Source organism: Odocoileus virginianus, chromosome 12 (genome assembly GCF_023699985.2).
Source record: "Odocoileus virginianus isolate 20LAN1187 ecotype Illinois chromosome 12, Ovbor_1.2, whole genome shotgun sequence".
NCBI lineage: Eukaryota > Metazoa > Chordata > Mammalia > Artiodactyla > Cervidae > Odocoileus > Odocoileus virginianus.
This window is the reverse complement of record NC_069685.1, coordinates 65,290,946-65,312,994: the sequence shown is the minus strand read 5'-3', so window position 1 is coordinate 65,312,994 and position 22,049 is coordinate 65,290,946. Positions and strand designations below refer to the sequence as shown.

At 49.4% G+C, this 22,049-nt stretch overlaps 1 protein-coding gene and 1 long non-coding RNA gene across 15 annotated transcripts in view; one reads left to right on the top strand and one right to left on the bottom strand.

Moving 5' to 3' along the window:
• Positions 1-11,732, top strand: part of MORC2 (MORC family CW-type zinc finger 2) — a 38,301-nt gene extending 26,569 nt beyond the window's left edge. Inside the window, exons 11-29 of one of the 14 annotated variants that reach the window (XM_070475578.1) lie at positions 382-461; positions 1,089-1,171; positions 1,658-1,743; positions 3,117-3,257; positions 3,350-3,504; positions 3,593-3,721; positions 4,204-4,309; positions 4,608-4,740; positions 5,754-5,828; positions 5,909-6,289; positions 6,784-6,918; positions 7,305-7,359; positions 7,763-7,904; positions 8,009-8,263; positions 8,354-8,447; positions 10,149-10,337; positions 10,459-10,522; positions 11,018-11,071; positions 11,474-11,732. In XM_070475578.1, coding sequence (XP_070331679.1) covers positions 382-461; positions 1,089-1,171; positions 1,658-1,743; positions 3,117-3,257; positions 3,350-3,504; positions 3,593-3,721; positions 4,204-4,309; positions 4,608-4,740; positions 5,754-5,828; positions 5,909-6,289; positions 6,784-6,918; positions 7,305-7,359; positions 7,763-7,904; positions 8,009-8,263; positions 8,354-8,447; positions 10,149-10,337; positions 10,459-10,522; positions 11,018-11,071; positions 11,474-11,487 — 2,371 coding nt within the window. In that variant the 3' untranslated portion in view covers positions 11,488-11,732. The other 13 variants (XM_020871644.2, XM_020871646.2, XM_020871645.2 and 10 more) reach the window with 13 other exon arrangements.
• Positions 9,250-17,364, bottom strand: LOC110123581 (uncharacterized). The gene is made up of 3 exons (XR_002309554.2): positions 17,210-17,364; positions 10,128-10,265; positions 9,250-9,579 (listed from the first exon to the last, which is right to left on the bottom strand). It is a non-coding gene; the product is annotated as an uncharacterized lncRNA (long non-coding RNA).
• Between the last annotated feature and the right edge of the window lie 4,685 nt (positions 17,365-22,049).

The following is a 22,049-nucleotide window of genomic DNA, read 5'->3' as shown; positions in this document are numbered from 1 at the left end:
CGAGTGTCTTTGGGGCATCACTGGAGTCGTGGTGGCTGAATGGCTGACGGTGTTGACCGCGTTTGGGCCTTTAAACTGCTCGCGATTTACTGCGGACAAACTTGTTGGGTCCCCAGGGAGGGATGGTGGTGGCTGGGGAGGCTCGCTGAATGTGCCTTCTGTGAGGTGGAGGGTGCTCAGCTGGGCACAGGCGGCTATCTCAGTGAGTACAGGGAGGCTGCTTTTCAGAGATGGAGCAGGAGGCAGAGGGCAAGTGGAGTCGGGAATTGAGTGTTTTTGCTAAGAGAAACCTGGCTTGGACTCACGGTGGGGGTGGCCAGGACACTTGCTGTCCTGGGTCCCTAGTACTCGGGCCCTGAGGGTCACCCACCTCTGCCCCAGGATGTACAAGTACACATCAAGCCGCTTCAAGACCCGCGCGGAGCAGGAGGTGAAGAAAGCTGAGCACGTGGCGAGGATTGGTAATGAAGGCCTGGGCAGGAGGGTTGGCAGGGTTGTCTGGGGACTGACTTGCGGCAGAAGCTCCATCCAGCACCCAGGGTGGGCTATCCTGAACCTCTGCCCTGGTTCCTCTTGCACCCCCTCCACATTCAGTCGCCTCAGCAGTTTTTCTCCCCAGGCTGCTCCTTCACGCATTTATAGGCACTTAAACCTGAAGCGGCACTGACTCCTCAGCTCCTCTGCCCAAAGCGAAGAATCCCACACTGGCCTCCGGCACAGATACTCATGAAATTGGTTTTCTTGACTCCAGGGTAAAAATCTCAAGGTCTCTCATGCTGGCAAAGCTTCTTGGCCGCTTGCAGAGAGTGATTTGCTGAGGACGTTGGTAACTTCCAGCTCCTGCTGAGGGTTTAATTTTTGTTGCCTCAGGCAGTTGTTTATCTGTCTGATTTGTTGTAGAATTGGAAAAGCGTGACTGTTGTCCTCACAGCCCCTTGACTGTACAAGCAGGTCTGCGCTCCAGCACTCCGTGTTCCTGGACTGCGCACTAGGGGGTTGATCAAGAGTTTGGATCTGTTGCGTTTTTTTTTTTTGTTGTTGTTGTTGTTGTTTTTTCCGTTCTTATCATGGTTTCTTCTGGGTTTCAGCTGAAGAGAAGGCACGGGAGGCAGAGAGCAAAGCTCGGACGTTGGAAGTGCGCCTGGGCGGGGATCTCACGCGGGACTCCAGGGTGAGACTCCAGTGTTGCTGACTTGGCTCCATGTCCTGCCAATCACGAACCCTTGCGCTAAAGATGTAAAATGGGATATGTTGATGTTTCTATAGTCACTGTTGCACACTCATGGCACCTCACCACATGAGGACATTGTTACAGTATCCTCAGTTCATAGAAGGAAATGGAAGAGGGTCAGTTGCCCAGGTCACACACAGTAGTAGTGGTCGAAGCAGTTCTCTGCCCCTCCTCTGCCATATGCACCTCCGTAGACTGTGGCTTTGTTTGGGGTTGTTCCCTTAATGTCAGCAATTCTGGTCACATGAAGCATAGCTTTTGAACTTGTCCCTGGTGAGGGCCCTCTTCTGCAGAAAGGAGCTAAATTTCCAGGTTTGGTCTTGGCATCCACATGATTCAAAGTGAGCAGTTTAGGCCTGGTGTGACATTCCCTGCTGTGGCCCAGAGGCCTTCCTCTCCTTATCTGGTGCTGGCGTGTGTCTCTAGGTGATGTTGCGACAGGTCCAGAACACAGCCATTACTCTGCGCCGGGAAGCCGACGTCAAGAAGCGGATCAAGGAGGCTAAGCAGCGGTGAGTGCCCGGCTGCCCGCGGGTCTTGTATGACCATGTACTTTTGTGTGGATGATTGACAGAGAGCTCGAGGACTCCCTCCCCACCCTGCTAGGTTGCCTTCTGTCACACATGGTTCCTTTGAGAAAGCCTTTAGTGCTGTGATTCCCAGGGTGGGTTCCTGGCTCAGTTCCCTCCTGAGCCCCAGGACTCGGCGGGCAGAACCAGCACCTTGAGTGGAACACCAGCCTGTCCTCATGAGCGCTGTCTCACCTTCCCTCCCCACTTCCCTCTCTCACCTCTGCTCTCTCCCCACCTTCCCTGTCCTTTCCCTCTTCCTTTCCCTTTTACTTTTTCTTTTCATTGAAAGGATGGATAAACTGCTTATCATATACAACTTGTAAAATATAGAATGTGTAAGGAATACAATTGTAAACTTCCTTGTAAATTATATAAATTTATATAATTTATGTATAAAATTATATGTTTATAAATTATAAACTTCCTTATAAACTGGTCTCCCACTTGGTGATACCGACTCTTAATTTTTATCCCTGGTTACAGATATAGAATAATGCTATAGGTTTAGTTTGTTCCTTTTCATCTAAACTGGGCATTTGTCATGCTCATCACATGATCTCTGTGTCTGCCTGCACGTCTGGAGCCTCTGCAGGCTCTGGGCGTGAGTTCCTGCTTGCTTCTTGACCTCCTCACCACAGGCGTAGGTGTCCAGTTTCTGTCCTGTGAGTCCATCCACTGGTTGTCTATCTCCTTTTCAGTTTCCTTGATTTTGTTAACATCCCATGATAGATGTTTCTTCTCTCACGTGTTCATTGTTCTTGTGAATTTTTGTCTCTCTAAAATTAATCACTGTCACATTGGTGGAGTGTTTATGCAGATTGTAGTGAAAGTGTTAGTCACTCAGTTGTGTCTGACTCTGCAACCCCATGAACTGTATCTCACCAGGCTCCTCTGTCCATGGAATTCTCCAGGCAAGAATACTGGAGTGGGTTGCCATTCCCTTCTCCAGGGGATCTTCCCAACCCAGGGATCAAACCCGAGTCTCCCACATTGCAGGTGGATTCTCTGCTATTTGCAGATTACCTTGTGTTCATTCCAAAGTACAGCTATCTTTGTACAGATTTGCAGCATTTTCACAGAATCCGCTTCATTCTTAAATCCATTCCTGTTTGATGCCAAAAGCCAGGGTCATTTGCTTTTAATTAGGGGGAACTAAGAGTGACTGCACAGTGCGTATCCTTACTGAGTCTTAACAGGTTGCATATTGAATGCAAAGGCAAAACTTCTAAGTGTCTCAAGTTTCAGCCTAGTCGTAAGCACTATGGTGTGTGTTAAGGGGTTGATCTGCTTGAATTTATCTTTCGCCTTCTTAGAGCACTTAAAGAACCTAAGGAACTGAACTTTGTTTTCGGGGTCAATATCGAACACCGGGACCTGGATGGAATGTTCATCTACAACTGTAGCCGCCTGATCAAGATGTATGAGAAAGTGGGCCCACAGCTGGAAGGTGGCATGTGAGTGCTGCCAGGGAGGGCTTCAGCGTGGACAGGTGGTGGGAGGGCTTTGGCCAGTGGGTGACCACGGTGTCTTCCTCCGTCTCCTATAGGGCGTGTGGTGGGGTTGTTGGGGTCGTCGATGTGCCCTACCTGGTCCTGGAGCCCACACACAACAAGCAGGACTTTGCGGACGCCAAGGAGTACCGGCACCTGCTGCGGGCCATGGGGGAGCACCTGGCACAGTACTGGAAGGACATCGCCATTGGTAACGCCATGCTCCTCCCTGCCAGCCGGGGGTCCTCCCTGTCTGAGGGCCTGCGTCCTTACTCGACACGTGGGCGTTTGCTTTCCAGCCCAGCGGGGAATCATCAAGTTCTGGGATGAGTTTGGCTACCTCTCTGCCAACTGGAACCAACCCCCATCCAGTGAGCTGCGCTACAAGCGGCGGCGATCCATGGAGATCCCAACCACCATCCAGTGTGGTGAGTTGGGTGTCACGCAGCACCTCTTCCCAGCTCCTTTCCATCGTGGTTCCATGCTGGTCTCACCGCACCGACATTCAGGGACTTTTGTCTCCCTGGGTATACCAGTCTGTCTGGTGAGGGCCCTGGGAACTCAGTCTTGGGACTGTGCCGTGACCAGGTGTTCCTCCTGAACGAGGCAGGAGGTCATCTAACCCAGTTTGATACCACATGGGTAGAAGTGTGAGTGATGACTGAGCCAGGATGCTGCTGGAAGGAGGAGAGGGCTGGGGCTGCTGAGGGTGTATGAATAAAGTTTCCATCCTTGCTGGAATCACTGTCCCTGGTAAGAGTGACTGTTCTGTTAGGAAGGCAGAGGTGGAGCCAGGCTGAAGATCTTTGCACGGACAGTCAGGGGCATCTCTGCCTTGGGCCTGGCTGGGAGGAGCCTGACGGTTATTGGTGGGCATGGCTGACGCTTGGGGGTGTTTTTTTGGTCACAGATCTGTGTCTGAAGTGGCGGACACTCCCCTTTCAGCTGAATTCTGTGGAGAGGGATTACCCTGACACTTGGGTTTGCTCCATGAACCCTGATCCTGAGCAGGACCGGTGAGCGCTTTTTCTAACAAGGCGTTTGTGGGCATCCCCCCGCACCCCCTGAGCTTTTTCCACCCTTCCACTCTGCTTCTTGAAGTCACTGCTCTATCCTTACTACATCTCTGTCTTGCCGTGCATACTAAGTGCCTGGAGATAGAAGCAGAACCGTGTCCTGCGTGAGTATTAATCCTGTGCATTTGGGAGGTCTGAGGTCGCTCTGATGAGAGAGAGCACGGGCTGGCGGAGGAGGAAGGGCCCTGCGCTGCCTGGAGCCGGTTGCCGCGCCTTCTCTAGCGCTACGTCTCCACAGGTGCGAGGCCTCTGAGCAGAAGCAGAAGCTCCCCCTGGGGGCACTGAGAAAAGACCCGAAGACACAGGAGGAGCGGCAGAAGCAGCTGACGCAGAAAATCCGCCAGCAGCAGGAGAAGCTGGAGGCCCTGCAGGTGAGTGGGCAGGTGGGCGGGCCCCTCAGTGCTCCTTTCTTCCCTGGGGCTCAGTTTCACCCTCCTTTTGAACCCATAAGCAGTGCCCGAGCTTCCCAACACCCCCTTCCCCTATGCCTTGATTATTCTTAAAAAAAAAATTCGTATATTACAAAGAGATCCAATTCATTTGGAATGTTTTGAAACTCCAGGAACTATCCTATTTTAGAGGTAACCACCATTAACTTCATATCCAGCTTTTTTATGACCACTAGCATAAATACATGTATTTTTTATTAGAAATATGGAGATCATGATTTTTGTGTCATATCACACATACTTTTTTTTTTAATGCCTAATTTTTTAGGATAGTTTTCCAGAAGTGAATTTGAAAGAGCAAAAGGATTTTTAAAATTCTGTGGATTTGTTTATTTCCAAGTTATCTTCCAGAAGATGTATTATATCTTAGGTTTTTTTTTTAATACAAGTACTTTTTAAATGTTCTTGAAAATTTGAAAAAAGATATACATCTTATAATTTGAATTTCATACTTCTAAAATTGAACCATTTTTTTTTCATTTTTAAAGAACTGTTTTTCCTTAAGTGATTAGTCAGGGTTAGGACGCATGTGTGGCCTCGACCTCCATCGTGTTTATTGGAAGAGCGTCCTCCTCTGGCTCCGGTCAGGCAGGCCCCGCGTCGCAGCGCGCCTCCGTCTGCCGGTCCCCTGGGTGCTTTCTGGCCTTGTCCACGAGGGATCTCCCCTCTTTTGACTTGCTTTGTAGGAATTTAGCCCATTGATACTTTTCCCCAGTCTCTTGATTGCTGGAATAATCATGTAGAATCCTGTAGTTTGCTGGTGGTTTACTGTCTGTGAGTTTGTCTTCTCAGTGAGAATGGGAGGCTTGTAATAGTAGGACTGTGGTCCAGATGGTCTTTATTTGCCCACTGTCCCAGATAGAGGGGGCTCCAAAAAGAGTTGACTTCCAAGCACCAGATACACAAACCACCTCCTCATCCTGTTTACCCTGCAGAAAACCACACCCATTCGCTCCCAGGCTGACCTGAAGAAACTGCCCTTGGAAGTGACCACCAGACCTTCCTCTGAGGTGAAGCCCTGGGGTAGCAGGGGCTCTTCTTGGGTGTCTCGTGCTGGGACTGGTATTCTCACTCTCTGAGCCTCTTTCAGGAACCTGCACGTAGACCTCAGCGTCCTCGGTCGCCTCCTTTACCCGCTGTGATCAAGAATGCCCCGAGCAGACCCCCTTCCCTTCAAGCTCCCAGGCCAGCCAGCCAGCCCAGAAAGGCTCCTGTCATCAGTAGCACCCCAAAGCCTGCTGCCCCGGCCGCCCGGGAGGTGGCCAGCACTTCCCGGCTACTCCAGCCTCCCGAGGCACCCCGGAAGCCTGCCAACACTCCAGTTAGGCCTGCGTCCTGGCCCAGCCCACCGGTGCAGCCACCGTTGCCATCTCCCCAGCCCAACTCCAGGAGCCCTCGGGAGGTCCCTTCCCCCCGAGCCCTGAAGACTCCAGTGGTCAAGAAGCCAGAGCTGCCCGCTAAACTCTCCCCGGTGAGCTGCAGCTGCTCCCCCAGCGCCACCCACGGTGGTACGGGAGTGGAGGGGCAGTGCTGGTGGCATGGGGCGGTGCTTGGTGGAAATCTGGCTTCCCTGCTGCCCCTGCAGCAGGAGAAGGATCACAGGTACTCGGAGGGGGCACGGAGCTTGTTGGTCCACTGTCCAGGAAGTTCTCTGGTACCCCTCCGAGGTTTGGTACCCCCGAGACCCGAGTCACCTCCACTGGCTTCTCCTGCTGGGGGCAGCAGTGGCGGGTGTGGCTCAGTGAGGTGTGAGCCGAGAGGCCCCTGCGGCCGCAGCTCTGAGCAGAGGTCCTTGTGGGGGCTGGGCCTTGTGGGCGTTACCATGTCCCTTGTTGTGTTGGGTGCCCAGCCTTGGTGGACACAGAGACCCACAGGCCCCTCTCTGAGTGGCTCCTTTAGGCCACATGGGCTCTTCCAGCACCTGAGGGGCTGAAAGAGTCCCTCACATTCCTGCTGCTTTTGCAGCAGGCCACTCCTGGTCGGAAGCGGAGCCTCGGGGTCTCTGATGAGGAAGAAACAGAGGAAGAGGCTGAGAAGAGGAAGGAGAGGTCCAAGAGGGGCAAGTTTGCTGTGAAGGAGGAGAAGAAGGACCTGAATGAGGTAGGTCCTCAGCCTCCTGGCGCCCGGGGTCTGTGCCCGCCCCTGCAGGCTGTGACACGCACTGACCAGAGGCCCAGCCCTGCTCTGAGGGGCTTGCAGGCACACACAGGACTAGAAGCACAGTGCCCGGGAGGGTCTTGGGGCGGACGGTGGCCCTGCTCACAGGCCTCAGCTGACGCCCACGCAGACCTGTGCCGTTCTGCCCTGTGTCTGCTCTGTCGTTCGGGGTTTTTGGAGGCAGGTGTGTAGATACTGAGACAGTGGTTGAGAGAGTAGCTCTCCATGAAGCTTGGGCATTTAAAAGGCTGCCTAAGGTGGCATGAGATGACCCCGGGCGGACGGTCTGCTCTGCAGCTGGCGGTGTCTCTAACAGACTGTCCTTGCAGCTCTCAGACAGCTCTGGGGAAGAGGACTCGGCTGACCTCAAGAGTGCTCAGAAAGGTAAGTTTAGGAGGTACCTGGAGCCTCTGGGGCAGTGGGAAAGGGTCCCTTGGTCAGCGGCACTTCATTGCGAAGGCTCCTGGAGGCTTTGTTGACTCTGGGCTCTCATCCAACAGTGGTTTCAAGTGTTAATTCGGAGAAGCATTCTGAGGATAGCACACCCTCATGTTTATTTTTAGCATCAGTTCCTTGGTGTTCACCTCTGGCCATCAGTCATCCTGCTGCTCTGTGGCACCTCGTGAGGGGAAGTGGGGAAGGAGGCCAGGGTGGCTGGGCTCCACGTCCCTGGCGTGGTGGGATCAATTTGTAGGGATTCTTGTCCCTGTGAACCTGGGTGGCCCTGGCTAGGTGGGGGGCTCTAGTCCATCCAATATTCTGACTCCAGTCCTGCTCCCACTCTCAGATAAAGGGCTGCACGTGGAGGTGCGTGTGAATAGGGAGTGGTACACAGGCCGTGTCACAGCTGTGGAGGTGGGCAAGAATGCGGTGCGGTGGAAGGTGAAATTTGACTATGTGCCCACGGACACAACACCAAGAGACCGCTGGTAACACCCCTTCCGGGAAGATGGGTTGACAGTTGGCCAGGGCGGGGGCAGGCAGCCCGTTTGGGAGCCTGGAACACGCGTGACAATCTCTGGGTTCTCCCTAGGGTGGAGAGAGGCAGCGAGGACGTGCGGTTGATGAAGCCCCCGTCCCCAGAGCATCAGAGCCCGGACACACGTCAGGAGGGCAGGGAAGAGGTGGTGGCGGCGGTGGCGGCGGTGGCCCCGGCAGGGGACTCGGTGGCCCAGCAGGCTGCAGCCACGGCAGAGCCCTCCACCTCAGACTGCATCCCCATCGAACCTGACACCACCGCCCCCAGCACCAACCACGAGACCATTGACCTCCTCGTCCAGATTCTTCGGTGTGTTATTGTCCTGCTCTGGGACCAGTGGTGGCTCCCCACCAACTCTGTGCTATTCTGATTTCCTGTCCCACCTTCCTTCTTGTTTAGGAATTGTCTACGGTACTTCCTGCCTCCAAGTTTCCCCATCTCTAAGAAGGAGCTGAGTGCTATGAATTCAGATGAGCTGATATCGTTTCCTCTGGTGAGTCTGCCCACCCACTGTGGTGCTTGTTGTGACTGCCAGTTCTCAGTTGTGTGCTCCATAAAGTCTGTCAGAGAGAAAGGCATGGAGTCTTATCTCCATTCCGCTTAAAGGAAATGAGGCTAGGAGTTGAAGAAACTCAGGCTCAGAGAGGTTACCAGTCTGCTATGATAGAGCCAAGATTTGAACCCAGAACACCTTGAGAGGACCAGGGTCTTCTCTCCAGGGCGACGGGTTCCCAGGAAGCTGCTCCGCCTCAGTGCTTGCCCTTGTTTAGGCTGCAGGCGTCCTCTGCAGGTCCTAGGAGCAAACTGCTGGTGGGCCAGCTGGGTTGGCTTGCCGTCCTCTTGTCAGCTTTGTTCCTTTTGGCTTCAGGCTGTTGCCAAATTCAGAGCAAAGCCTGGGTGCAGTGGGATTTCTCCAGTGGGCATGACCCAGGCCAAAGCGTGGTCAACAGGAGTGTCTGAGCCTGAAATAGTCCTTTGGCTCACACTTGTGAAAGGAGGCACCACTAATGTACCAGCTTAATCGCCTCCTAAGGGAAATGCCTAAAATAACTCAAACTTTCATTCTTTTCATGTTAGGGACACACCAGAACTCTAAAGTTCATTGTGTCTGTGTCAGTTTGTAAATGACCCTCCTACTTCTCATCATGCTGGGAAGGAGGTCCATGAAACCCTCAGGTGCCCTGCAAATACTAGATTCAAATATGTACTTTAAAAGGAGCATAACTGCATGTAAATCTGTAATGGCTTAAAAGTGAAAAAATTTAAAAAACATAGAGGAATCATAGTTAGGCTCATGACGTTGTATGTTAAATTTTAATACGCTTGGCATCTGCTTCAACATTTATTTTGAGCCATCAAGTGATAATTTCTTTATGTGCAGAACTTGAAGTTTCTGTTGCCATCTTGACTTACTAGGATAGTATTCTAGGTTGTAAATAATTAAATAGTTCTAACATGTTTTAAAGGAACTATTCAGTGCTAGGTAGCTCATAGTCTTCACAGAAGTAAACAAATGCTATAGTTGGTGAGACTGTGGTGGTCAGCCAGACTGTGGGTTCTAGGCTTGTGTTCATCAAAATGGCCTTTTCATTCTCACTGGTGATTCATGAGTAAATCATAATAACCTTGAACATAAAGAGATAATACCTAAATTGTTTTTCATATTGAGATTCCATGTAACTTTCACTCAAAACAAGTTTTCTACTACTTTGAAAAGCCTCATGTCTAGAGAAGCTGTCCCCACCACTGGGAAGTTTCAGGTGTTTGGAGAAGATGGCAAAAAGTTCTATGCTGTGTAAATATACTACACAAACATGGGGTATCTGCTATCGATAGGAGCTTGATACATACTTGTTGGGTGTGACTTGGATGTGGATTGTTCAGAAGTGCTGTTGTGAAGTTAGAAAGCAGAATGGTGAGGACCATCCCTCATGTTTACTCACGGCTTGCGGTTTGCAGAGCTCTTTGCCAAGTGCTTCCTGTGTGTGATCCCGTCTCCACCCTTGAGGCCGCCCTGTGAGGTGGGCCTCAAGGTCTTTCCTCTCTGGAGCTGCAGAGACACTGGCTCCTGGGTTTGATACCCATTCAGACCAAGCTTCCCGGTGCCGAGCCAGCTGGGGACACCAGTGCCCATCTGGAAGGGCCCTGGGGACCTGTGAGGCCATGCACTTACCGCTGGCTTCTCCTCCGACAGAAAGAGTACTTCAGGCAGTATGAGGTCGGGCTGCAGAACCTGTGCCACTCCTACCAGAGCCGCGCCGACTCGCGGGCCAAGGCTTCTGAGGAGAGCCTGCGCACCTCCGAGAGAAAGCTGCGTGAGACGGAGGAGAAGCTGCAGAAGCTGAGGACCAACATCGTGGCACTCCTGCAAAAGGTGCAGGAGGTGAGCCAGGCCGCCCTCTCATTGCAGCGGACTACCTGGTGTCTCGGGAGGGGGGCCTGGGCACCTCGTGCTCCCTTCTCCCCACTCACAGGAATCTGTGGTTCCATCCCTGGCGGCACAGCATCCTGACCAGGAGGGCTGGAGGTGGTACGGCTGCCTGGGCCTCATCCCAGCCAGACCCCACGGTATCAGACTTTTGCCCTTGTTTAGACATGGTGACCTGCAACCTGGTTTGAGACACCTCGGAGTCATGAGACAAAGACATTCTTGGTTTTCCAGATGACGCCTGGATGGGAGTGGGTAGCCCACAAGCGGGGAGTGTCCTGTGGCCTCAGCCCTTCATCTGGGCAGGAAAATGGGGACCCTGTCCTGTGCCCCCTGGTGACCAGTAGGGGCCCTGCGCTTATAGCACAGCAGGGCCAGGAGACAGAGCTGTCGATGGCGGGAGTGCCACGAAGGAAGCAGGAGAGCAACAGGAAGCCGCTGTACTAGTGTCAGGGGCGCCTCTGTGAGCAGGGGTTTGAGCTGAAGGCAGAAGCAGTCGTGCTGGGGTGGGGTGTGAGCTGTGGGCAGAGGGAAGAGCAGGGCCCACGGCAGGGCCTTGTACCAGGTGGGAGGTCCCTGGACCGTGTGGCGCGGGGACGCGTGCAGCCTAAGACGTTTACTTTGGTTGGTTGTAGGAGGGGCCGAGGTTAGAGTCCAGGACTCCACTGAGGAGGTTCCCAGTTATCTGGGTGAGAGATTCTGGAGGCCTGAGCCTTGGATGGTGCCAGTGAGGAGGGAGAGAGGTGTCTGAGGGGAGGGGAGGAAACAAGGATGACTCTTCTAGTCTGTCTGAGTCCCTGAGTAGAGGGAAGGTGGGGGGCCCTGTACTGAGACGGGAACAACCCGGGGTGGGTGGTGGTACCGAGCTGTTGGATGTGTTGAGTCTAAGAGTGAGGCTGGGGCAGGCGGGACCTGGGTGCGGGGAGGCGGGCAGGAGTCGGAGGACGGGGAGGGGATGAATGATCAAGAAGGATGGCCTAACAGGGTGGAGGGGGAGAGCAGAGGGCATGGCCTGGGCTGCAAGAAGGCTGGGGAGGCGGGCCTCCCACCACCCTGTGAGCCCCGGCTGACCCTGCCCTGCTCTGTTCCAGGACATAGACATTAACACAGACGACGAGCTGGATGCCTACATCGAGGACCTGATCACCAAGGGGGACTAGGGCCCGGAGCCAGAGATCAGCTCCCCTGCCCCTCAAGGCAGAGCTCCTGAGGGTGGCGTTTCATTTTTGGGTTGATGGACTTACCTTGGTTTGACTAATGGGATATTTGTGCTTTTGGTGGGAAAGAGACTCTTGATTCTTTGAATCCTCCACCCTAAGTTTATAAATATTTATTTTTTGAAAGAAACAACATGCTGTGCCTGCTGTGAGACCATACATTTTTTTTGGTGACTCTTGGGCAAATGACAGAACTAGGATGCCAAATCTTGAGTTTCTTCTCTTGGCTCCTGGCTCCTCAAGGTGTGGTGAATTCCAGAGCCGTTTGGAAGTTGGAGGGGCTCCAGGGGCAGGGCTGGGGGAGGGACAGGACTCTTCCCATCTGGTGCTCCCCCAGGAGCTCCGATCCAGGGGATCTCCGTGGGGCTTCGATTGGCAGGGGGCTTGGTGCTGAGGACCTTCCTGCCTCGCGGCTCCTGCCTCAGGTCGGAGGTGAGTGGTGGTCCGAGTGGTCAGTCAGCTTGGGGAAGAAAGATCCTCCTGTTCAGCTTCGCCATCCACCACCTAAATTCTCCTTGCTGGACATTTCCTTAGATAGCAGTAGATGGTGAGGTTTCCTGCCACAAAAACTTGAGTCCAGGTCAAGGCATGGACAGGTCTGACTGGTCAGACTGCTGACCTGGGTAACACATCATTTGCATTCCAAAGGAGTCCCCTTAGGAACCTTGTGTGTGAAGGAGCACCATGCTGTGGCAGGGTCCTGGGGAGGGCTGCTGCTCTCACCGCTTCCCCTCTGTTGACCCCCCACGCCCTGTCCAGGCGTCCGGTCTGCGGCAGACGGGAGGAGAGGTCACCAAGCCCTGGGCCCGCAGGAACTGCACAGACAGCTCTGCAGCGGGCGCGCCACGCCTTCCTCTGCCTGGTCACGGCCTCGCATGCTGTGGTCCTCAAACAACTCAGGGTCAAAGACCAAGGCCAGAGTTGCCGAGTTTTCTATAATGGCCAATGGAAAAGTTCTGGTTCGATTTCCCCCAACTCACTCCTTACTCCCCTTTATTTGGGGACTTCGGGTTTTCTGGAGCCACAAGAACCATGATCTTGCCCCACTGGTCTGCAGTTCTGACCTTGGTGTGTTTCCAGCGTCTGCCCACCTGCTCAGCAGTGGCCACGTGCCGCCCCGTGAAGACTGCAGGAGACGGGGAAGAAGGGCGAGGGAGGCAGGCCGCAGGGGAATTGAGGTCTTCGCCCACTTGTGCACATGGCCAGAAGTGCCTGTGATTTGTGGGCTTGGGACTTCTCAAAACCACACCCCTGGGCAAGGGCTGTTTCAGAGAAATACCAGGGAGGCCCTGACCTCTTCCTCAGAAGATTCTCCAAGACTTTTGGGGTTTCTTGAGCTGGTGGTTCCTATCCTGTCCAGCTCATTCTCTTCATCACAGGCAGCATATGATCCATTTTTGTCCCCAAACTTTCTGTTTTAGTCTAGATGGAAGCTGATTCTGCATTTTCACCAGAGGGTAATACTCAAGGTTTTTATTTACACACCTGTAATCAAAATGCAATACTATAAACTTTTACTGGCGAGACTCCTGAACTCAGTCTGTTTTCTTCTAGTAAAAACCAGCACTTTCCTCCTCTTCATTCTTCCCACCACTGTGGCTTTAGCTGTCTTCAAGTTCTTCCTCATCTCCATCTTCATTGTCTTATGTCTTCACCATCTTTGACACTCACAGAAACTGACATACTGAATTTCCTAAATGTTTTAGCTTCAACTTCTAGGTGTTCCTACTTTGCTGTTTACATCCAACCACAGCGGTGCTGAACACAGCCTGCTTCCAGGCAGAGCTTTGCCATTCTGGGCAGGAAGATAAGATGCAGGAACTCCCCTTTTCCTAAACTGGGTAATTAAGTGCTTGGAATTGTCTAACAACTTGGGAAGAAGAGGATGGTCTGGAAGGTCTGCTGCAAAAAGGTGAATGAGTGCAGCAACCTATTTTTATGGAGGAGGAGGAATATTTTTTGTTTTTTGTTTTTTTTCAGGTGACACAGGCACATGATAAAAATTCAAACAGTATAAAAGGCTGGACCATGAAAGCAAGCCCCCCGCCTCCCCCAGCCCCCCTGTGCTCTTTTCTCCCTAAAAAGAGCATCCGTTCTGAGCAAATACACTTCTCCTCTGTTCTGCCTGTTTCTCACTTAGTAGATCTTGGGACTTGTCTCTGAAGAGTTCACATGGGTCTACTTTATCCTAACAACCACATAGCATTTCATTGTCTTGGATGTACTGTTAATCACTGGTCCCATTTATAGACATTTAGGTTTTTAATGTTTACAAAAAATCCTGTGATGACTATCTGTGTGTACTTAGATCTGTGTTTATTTGGATGAATTCCAGAGAGAAATGTCTGTGTCAGAAGGTGGAGGCATTCCAGAAAAGACTTCACAATTTCAATCCCCACCAACAGTGTATTCCTCAGCCCCCTCCTTGCCTGTCTGCAGTCTCTTCCATCTTAATCTGAAAGGTGAAAAGCCTATGGATTTTTGATTTGGTCTGAGTGAATTTATGTGAGATCAATCATGTGTTTCTTTCTGGGACAGGCCTGTAGTTCTGAGTCTTGGGTTAGGGACTTACACCAAGGAGATCAAACCAGTCAATCCTAAAAGAAATCAACCCTGAATATTCATTGAAAGGATTGATGCTGAAGCTGAAGCTCCAACAATTGGCCACCTGATTGGAAGAGTCAACTCATTAGAAGAGACCCTGATGCTGGGAAAGATTGAAGGCAGGAGGAAAAGGGGACAACAGAGGATGAGATGGTTGGATGGCATCACCGACTCAATGAACATAAGTTTGAGTAAACTCTGGGAGATGGTGAAGGACAGGGAAACCTGTAATGCTGCAGTCCATGGCATTGCAAAGAGTTGGACATGACTTAGATACTGACCATCAAAATCAGATGAAAAACAAGGGGTGAGTTTTCTGGGAAATGTCCACCTTATACCACCCCTTCAGCCCCTAAGTGTCCCATGGATTTAGCATTAAAAACCCCACATCGATACCATATTACTAGAAGACAAGGGTTTGGCATTGTTTACCAAAGGAAGGCAATGGATTAATAACAGGATGAGAGAAACTTTTGTTTCTCCTGCATGTGTCTTGAGTGATACTGCCTTCTGGCTTCTCTTGTTGGGTCCAGGTCCCCTTGAAGACATGACTGTCTTTAAGATCTGTGGATCAAGCAGTGTTGGGCAAGAGTTCATGGCTCTCTGGACCAACAAGTGTGAGACAGATAAAGTTCAAACTTCTGTGCCTTTTACATAGAACACAGGTTTGGCCTGAGTGGGTGGTGCCGCCACTGGCTACTCGTCCCCAGTGAAAGGCTGTCCTGCAGGTGGACCAGACTGTAAGGGACCTGTTGGCAACTGCCAAGATACCTAAAACATCTTCAGAATTCCACTGGCGGGTTCTGCCCTTTTTTGCAGATGGAACCTCTGAGGCTTCCTTCGGAAGGGCCATATTACCTAAGAAAGTGGACAGGCAGCTTGGCCACGGGAGGCAGAGTTACAGAAGAATATGCCTTCTCTGCTGCCACACTTCAGGGCTCTGACTGCCCTCAACACTGCTGGAGGCACCCTCTCCATAGTGAGCAAGACAGACTGGACAGAGGAAGAGTTTGGTGAGGGACCTCCCACTCAGCATTGAGCCAGAATGTTGCCAGCCTGTGTTTCAGCCTGGCAGTTTTCATCTAGTAACTTGCAATGTGCTAGCCCCAACTAGGACTCCTGATGGATCCTGCAGAAACCTTTCAGTTGCACAAGGTGTCAGACAAATCACTGCCCATTTTGGGTTCCCCTTCTCTAAAAAGAGTTGGATGACAGTATAAGTTTGCTGACTTACCAAGCTGAATTCACCAGAAATTTATCCAGAGGCCCACAGAGGTGGCAAATAACTGAACTGGTCTCATAGCAAGGAGAGACAAGAAAGCCTCAAGTGAGAGGAAAACAACAGACTGGGAAAGACTACAGAGATCTCTTTAAGAAAATTAGAGCTACCAAGGGAAGATTTCATGCAAAGATGGGCACAATAAAGGACAGAAACGTCAAGGACCTAACAAAAGCAGAAGAAATTAAGAAGAGGTGGCAAGAAATACACAGAACTGTACACAAAACATCTTAAGGACCCAGATAACCTAGAACCAGACATCCTGGAGTGTGAAGTCAAGTGGGTCCTAGGAAGCATTACTACAAACAAAGCTGGAGGTGATGGAATTCCAGCTGAGCTATTTCAAATCCTAAAAGATGATGCTGTGAAAATGCTGCACTCAATATGACAGCAAATTTGGAAAACTCAGCAGTGGCCACAGTTTTCATTCCAATCCCAAAGAAGGGCAATGCCAAAGAACGTTCAAATTTCTGTACATTTGCACATTTCATATGTTAGCAAAATTATGCTCAAAATCCTTCAAGCTAGGCTTCAGCAGTACGGTGAACCTAGAAATTCCAGACGTACAGCTGGATTTAGAAAACAATGGAACCAGAGATCAAATTGCCAACATCCACTGGATCATTGAAAAAGCAAGGGAATTCCAAGAAAACATCTACTACTTCATTGACTAAGCTAAAACCTTTGACTGTTGATCACAACAAACTGGAAAATTCTTCGAGATGGGAATACCACACCACCTTAACTGTCTCCTGAGAAACCTGTATGCAGGACAAGAAGCAACAGTTAGAACCAGACATGGAACAACAGACTGGTTCAAAATTGGGAAAGGAGTATATCAAGACTAATATTGTCACCCTGCTTATTTAACTTATATGCAGAGTACATCATCAGAAATGCTGGGCTGGAAGAATCACAAGCTGGAAGGAATCAAGACTGCCAGGAGAAGTATCAACAACCTCAGATATGCAAATGATACTGTTTAATGGCAGAACACGAAGAGGAACTAAAGAGCCTCTTGATGAAAGTTAAAGAGGAGAGTGAAAAAGCTGGCTTAATACTCACTATTCAAAAAATGAAGGTCATGGCATTCAGTCCCATCACTTCACGGCAATTAGAACGGGAAATAGTGGAAACAATGACAGATTTTATTTTCATGGGGTCCAGAATCACTGCAGACGTTGACTGCAGCCATGAAATTAAGACGCTTGTTCTTTGGAATAAAAGCTATGATAAACCTAGACAGCATATTAAAAGCAGAGACACCACTGTGCTGACAAAGGTTCATCTAGTCAAAGCAAATGGTTTTTTCCAGTAGTCACATAAGGATGTGGCAGTCGGACCATAAAAAAGACTAAACACTGAAGAATCGATGCTTTTGAACTGTGGTGCTGGAGAAGATTCTTCAGAGTCCCTTGGACAACAAGATCAAACCAGTCAATCCTAAAGGAAATCAACCCTGAATGTTCATTGAAAGGACTGATGCTGAAGCTGAAGCTCCAATACTCTGGCCACCTGGTGTGAAGAGCCAACTCATTGGAAAAGCCCCTGATGCTGGGAAAGACTGAGGGCAAGAGGAGAAGGGGACGACAGAGGATGAGATGAATGGCATCACCGACTCAGTGGACAGTTTGAGCAAACTCAGGGAGATAGTCAAGGAGTTTCTCACGCAAAATCATCAACTACAACACAGCATGAGCCCTAATACTGGCTGCAACTCAACTCACCTGGTCCCGGCCCTCGGCCATCACTCTCCAGTGGCTTTTAGGGTGTCCAACGCTCACACCCATCCGGGAGCCTGCCTTCTTCGAGGTCACAAACGGTTTCGGGAGAAGCAACCCCCACCCCACAACGGTACCCTCTCCCAGTCTCGAGGCAGATGTGCAACTGTCCGTGCGTGGCGCTGACGCCTGGCGCGTGCGTGGCGCTGACGCCGGCGATTGCTCCACGCCATGCGCATGCGCCTTAGAAACATCATGAGCCCCCCACCCCACCCCCCCGACTTGCCCGAGTCAGATGTGCTGGCGTCTGTGGCGAGGCGGTCAAACCCGGCTGTGTGAGGTCCGCCTTGGGGACTGAGGCCTCGAGGGTCTCACCCCCTAGGGCCCGTGGAAGGCATTGGGAATCCAAGCAGAGAAGCAGAGATTCCCCGCCCCCCCCCCCCCCTTCCCCCGCCGCCGGAGTCCGCATATTCACCCTGGACACAGGTGAAACTTTTCCCCTGGTTGTTTTCCAACTCTTGTGGCTTATAGAAAGCTTTTTTGTATGAATGTCCTTAATGGTGTGGTGCTTTTACATCTGCAAGACGGACAACCCACAAGGGAAGCTGCATTGTGTTACGTATCTTATCCTGGTAGTTTCCCCTGAAGGCCCAGCCCTCTGTAGGCCTCTTAAAACTTGAGGCCTAAGCCTCTCACAACCTGAGGCCTCTTGTCTTTCACAGCTTCAGCTCACAACTTCTATTTTTTCTGCTGGTTTATCTGTGCTCGCGGTTTAGTCGTTCAGTCGTGTCCAAACCAACTCTTGAGACCCCATGGACTGTAGCCTGCCAGGCTCCCCTGTCCATGGGATTTATCTGTGCTAGGCTTGGTTTGTGGTGTTTCTTGAAAGGTTTTGGGGTTTCCTCTCACGTTTAAGAGATCTCTTCCCCCACTACCCAATTCTCTTGTATTTTCTCGCACTGTTTTAAAGTTCTTTTCTGTGTCTCCCCTCCGTGTGGGAAATATTTTAGTATCAGCGGTAAGGCAGGAGTCAAATTTGGTTTTGGTTTTTCCAGATGGAAATTCACTTATGCCAGACCCATTTTTTTTTTTTTTGGCTATGCTGGATCTGTTGAGGCCTCTTGGTTGGTGCACGCAAGCTTTCTTTAGTTCTTACAGTGGGGCCTACTCTGTATGGTAGTGGTGCGCCAGCCTCTCATTGTGGTGGCTTCTCTTGTTGCGCAGAATGGGTGCTGGGTCTTCGGTAGTTGCCCGCTGGTGGGCTCAGTGGTCGTGGCGCACTGGGCTTAGTTGCCCCAAGACATGTGAAATCTTAGGTCCTGAACCAGGATTCGAACCTGTGTGCCCTACATTGTCAGGCAGTTTCTTAAATTGCTGGATCACTGGGGAAGTCCCAGTCTCATTTATTAATGACCCACGTTGGCCCTTATTTATATTTCATTCTATTTAGTTTCCAACTTGGTAGGCTTGAGGTGATGCTTACATGTATCAGTGGAGACTTCGTGTTACCTGCTGGACAGGTGATTCCGATGCGAAGGGTGAGGTTCTTGGTGAAACGAACATTGGAGGCATCATCAGCATATACATGGATCAATCTTCCTTGCTGTTTTTCTTATTAAAATATTTTTCCAGACTATTCTTAGAATTTCTTCTCACATGAAATTTAAAATCACGGTTGTCCAATTTTCTTCCATTCCTGCGCACCCCCAACCAAGTTCCATTGGGATTTAAATTACAAATTGTGCTAAATTTAGATGTAAGTTAAGGGGAGGGTTGATATTTTTATGATTTTAAATTTCCCTAGATGATATGAAATGGTTTTCCATTTGTTTGAATCCTTTACATGTTCTAATAAGATTTTACTATTTCTTCATACGGGTTCTGTAACTTTCTCATTTTATTCCTATATAATCACTGTTGTGAATGCAATTTTCTTCCCCATTTCTATTCTTGGTTATTAATATGTAAAAATCAAATTGTTTAACATAATTTATTTTCTATCTTATGAACTCTGGTAGTTTTAAAAATAAAACCCATATTTTATAAATCAAATGTGCAGATTTGCCAGTGTGCCGTTTTAATTGCTGAACCTCTGAAACAGTGTTGCATAACTAATTATTCAAATCTTTTTGTTGATGAGGATGGAAATTCATGTTGGAGTTGAGCAGAATATTGTCTGTTGGTGACTGGTCTTTTAAAGTGTGGAGTTTCTGTTTTTGTTAAAAACCTTGGGATGGTTTTTTAAACTGGGCTGAAACCGGGGTTGCCAGTCTTGTCTGTTGAGCACCAGGGGGCGCCAGTTACACAGACTGAAATGTGGGCTGTGCGGCCTCCATCAGTGTCCCCAGTTGTCAGATGGCTTTTCAGCATCTTGATAAAATCGTGTGGAGTTTTTCACCTTTAATCTACTGTCTTAGAGATTATTTTTGTTAGACATTGAACACCTGGGTCAGGAAGATCCCCTGGAGGAGGAAATGGCAATCTGCTCCAGTATTCTTGCCTGGAAAATTCCATGGACAGGGGAGCTCGGCAGGCCACAGTTCATTAGGTCACAAAGAATTGGACACGACTGAGCATGCACACACACATATACCAACAAAAGGAAACTGTTTATAAAATATTTACAAGATAGGAAGAGTATGCAGTGTGTGTCCATCACCTGGTTTAAGAACACACTTTACTATTACTTTATAATCCGTGTGTGTCCCTCCCGGATCCTCTCCTCTTTCCTCCTTGCTCAGTGGTAGCTGAGAGAGGAACTGGCAGAAGGCTAGGGGTCTCCAAACGGAGGAAATCAGTTGCAAGTGTCAGACGTTTTTATCCCTGTCTTAAGCAGCCGCAGGAAACAAACTACAAGTGTCAGATTTTTTCCCCCTTCTCTATACAAAATTAAAAGGAAGTTTCTTTTAAAATTCTGTGTTGCCATGATGACACCTGGTTCCACCTGAACTTAACTTTTCTCAAACCTTGAGCTAACCAATGTGGTTTTTCTTATGGAAATTTTTTCTTAAGCTGTGTTAATGAGCTATGTATTTACCTTAAACTCTTTCTTCAGGTCAGTTCTGCCTAAGACTTAGAACCGATAATGGCTCAACAAACCAGTATGTTTTACTCATAAAATTGTTCTCCTAACCTCTTTTAATGAAGCTGTGTATATTTTTTTAATTAATTGATCTTTTATTGAAGGATAATTTCTTTACAGAAATTGGCTGTTTTCTGTCAAACCTCAACATGAATCAGCCATAGGTATATATATGTCCCCCGCCTTTTGAAACTCCCTCCCATCTCCCTCCCCACCCCACCCCTCTAGGTTGACACAGAGGCCCTGTTTGAATTTCCTGAGCCATACAGCAAGTTCCCATTGGCTATCTATTTTACATATGGTAATGCAAGTTTCCATGTTATCTTTCCGTACATATCACCCTCTCCTCCCCTCTCCTCATGTTCATAAGTCTATTCTCTGTATCTGTTTCTCCATTGTTGTCCTGTAAATAAATTCTTCAGTACCATTTTTCTAGATTCCATATATATGCATTAGAATATGGTATTTACCTTTCTCTTTCTGACTCACTTCACTCTGTATGATAGGTTCTAGGTTCATCCACCTCATTACAACTGACTCAAATGCATTCCTTTTTATGCCTGAGTAATATTCCATTGTGTATGTGTACCACCACTTCTTTATCCATTCATCTGTCGATGGACAACTAGGTTGCTTCCTTGTTCTAGCTGTTGTAAATAGTGCTATATATATTTGCTTGGAAACCTGCCTTTCTTCAAGATTCATGTCAATTGTTTTATGGCCCAGGATGACTACCTTGTGCCAATGTTATCTCAAAATGTATGTTGTGAGTGAGGGGCCTGGTGGCACTCTGAGACATTTCCTTTCTCTAATTAGCAGCCTGCTGATAGGTATATAATATACTGCAGAAGACTAGCAGGGGACACTCTCTCTGCCCGCTTCTGATGTCTGTGTCAGAAGCTTTCTCTGTCTTTTCAGTTCAGTCCAGTCTTGTCCAACTCTTTGCAACCCCTTGGACTGCAGCATGCCAGGCTTCTCTGTCCATCACCAACTCCCGGAGCTTACTCAAACTCATGTCAGTGAGGCCATACAACCATCTCATCCTCTGTCGTCCCTTTCTCCTCCTACCTTCAATCTTTGCCAGCATCAGGGTCTTTTCCAAGGAGTCCGTTCTTCACATCAGATGGCCAGAGTATTGGAGTTTCAGCTTTAGCATCAGCCCTTCCAATGAATATTCAGGACTGATTTCCTTTAGGATGGACTGGTTGGATCTCCTTGCTGGCCAAGGGACTCTTAAGAGTCTTCTCCAACACCACAGTTCAAAACCATCAATTCTTTGGCGCTCAGCTTTCTTTATAGTCCAGATCTCACATCCATACATGACTACTGGAAAAACCAAAGCTCTGACTAGATGGATCTTTGTTGGCAAAGTAATGTCTCTGCTTTTTAATATGCTGTCTAGGTTGGTCATAACTTTTCTTCCAAGGAGCAAGTGTCTTTTAATTTCATGGCTGCAGTCACCATCTTCAGTGATTTTTGAGCCCCCCAAAATAAAGTCTGTCACTGTTTCCATTGTTTCCCCATCTATTTGCCATGAAGTGATGAGACGAGATGCATGATCTTAGTTTTCTGAATGTTGAGCTTTATTTTTTTTTCTTTTTTTTTTTCTTCTTCTTCTTTTTTTTTTTTTTTATTGGTCTTGCTTAATCTCACAAGACCTCCAAAAATTGGTGGTGTAAGGTTTCCTTTCTTGCTTCTACATGAGTTAGTCTGCACGGCAATGCCGGAGACTAAGCTCAAGTAGAAGCAAGAAAGGCAGCACAG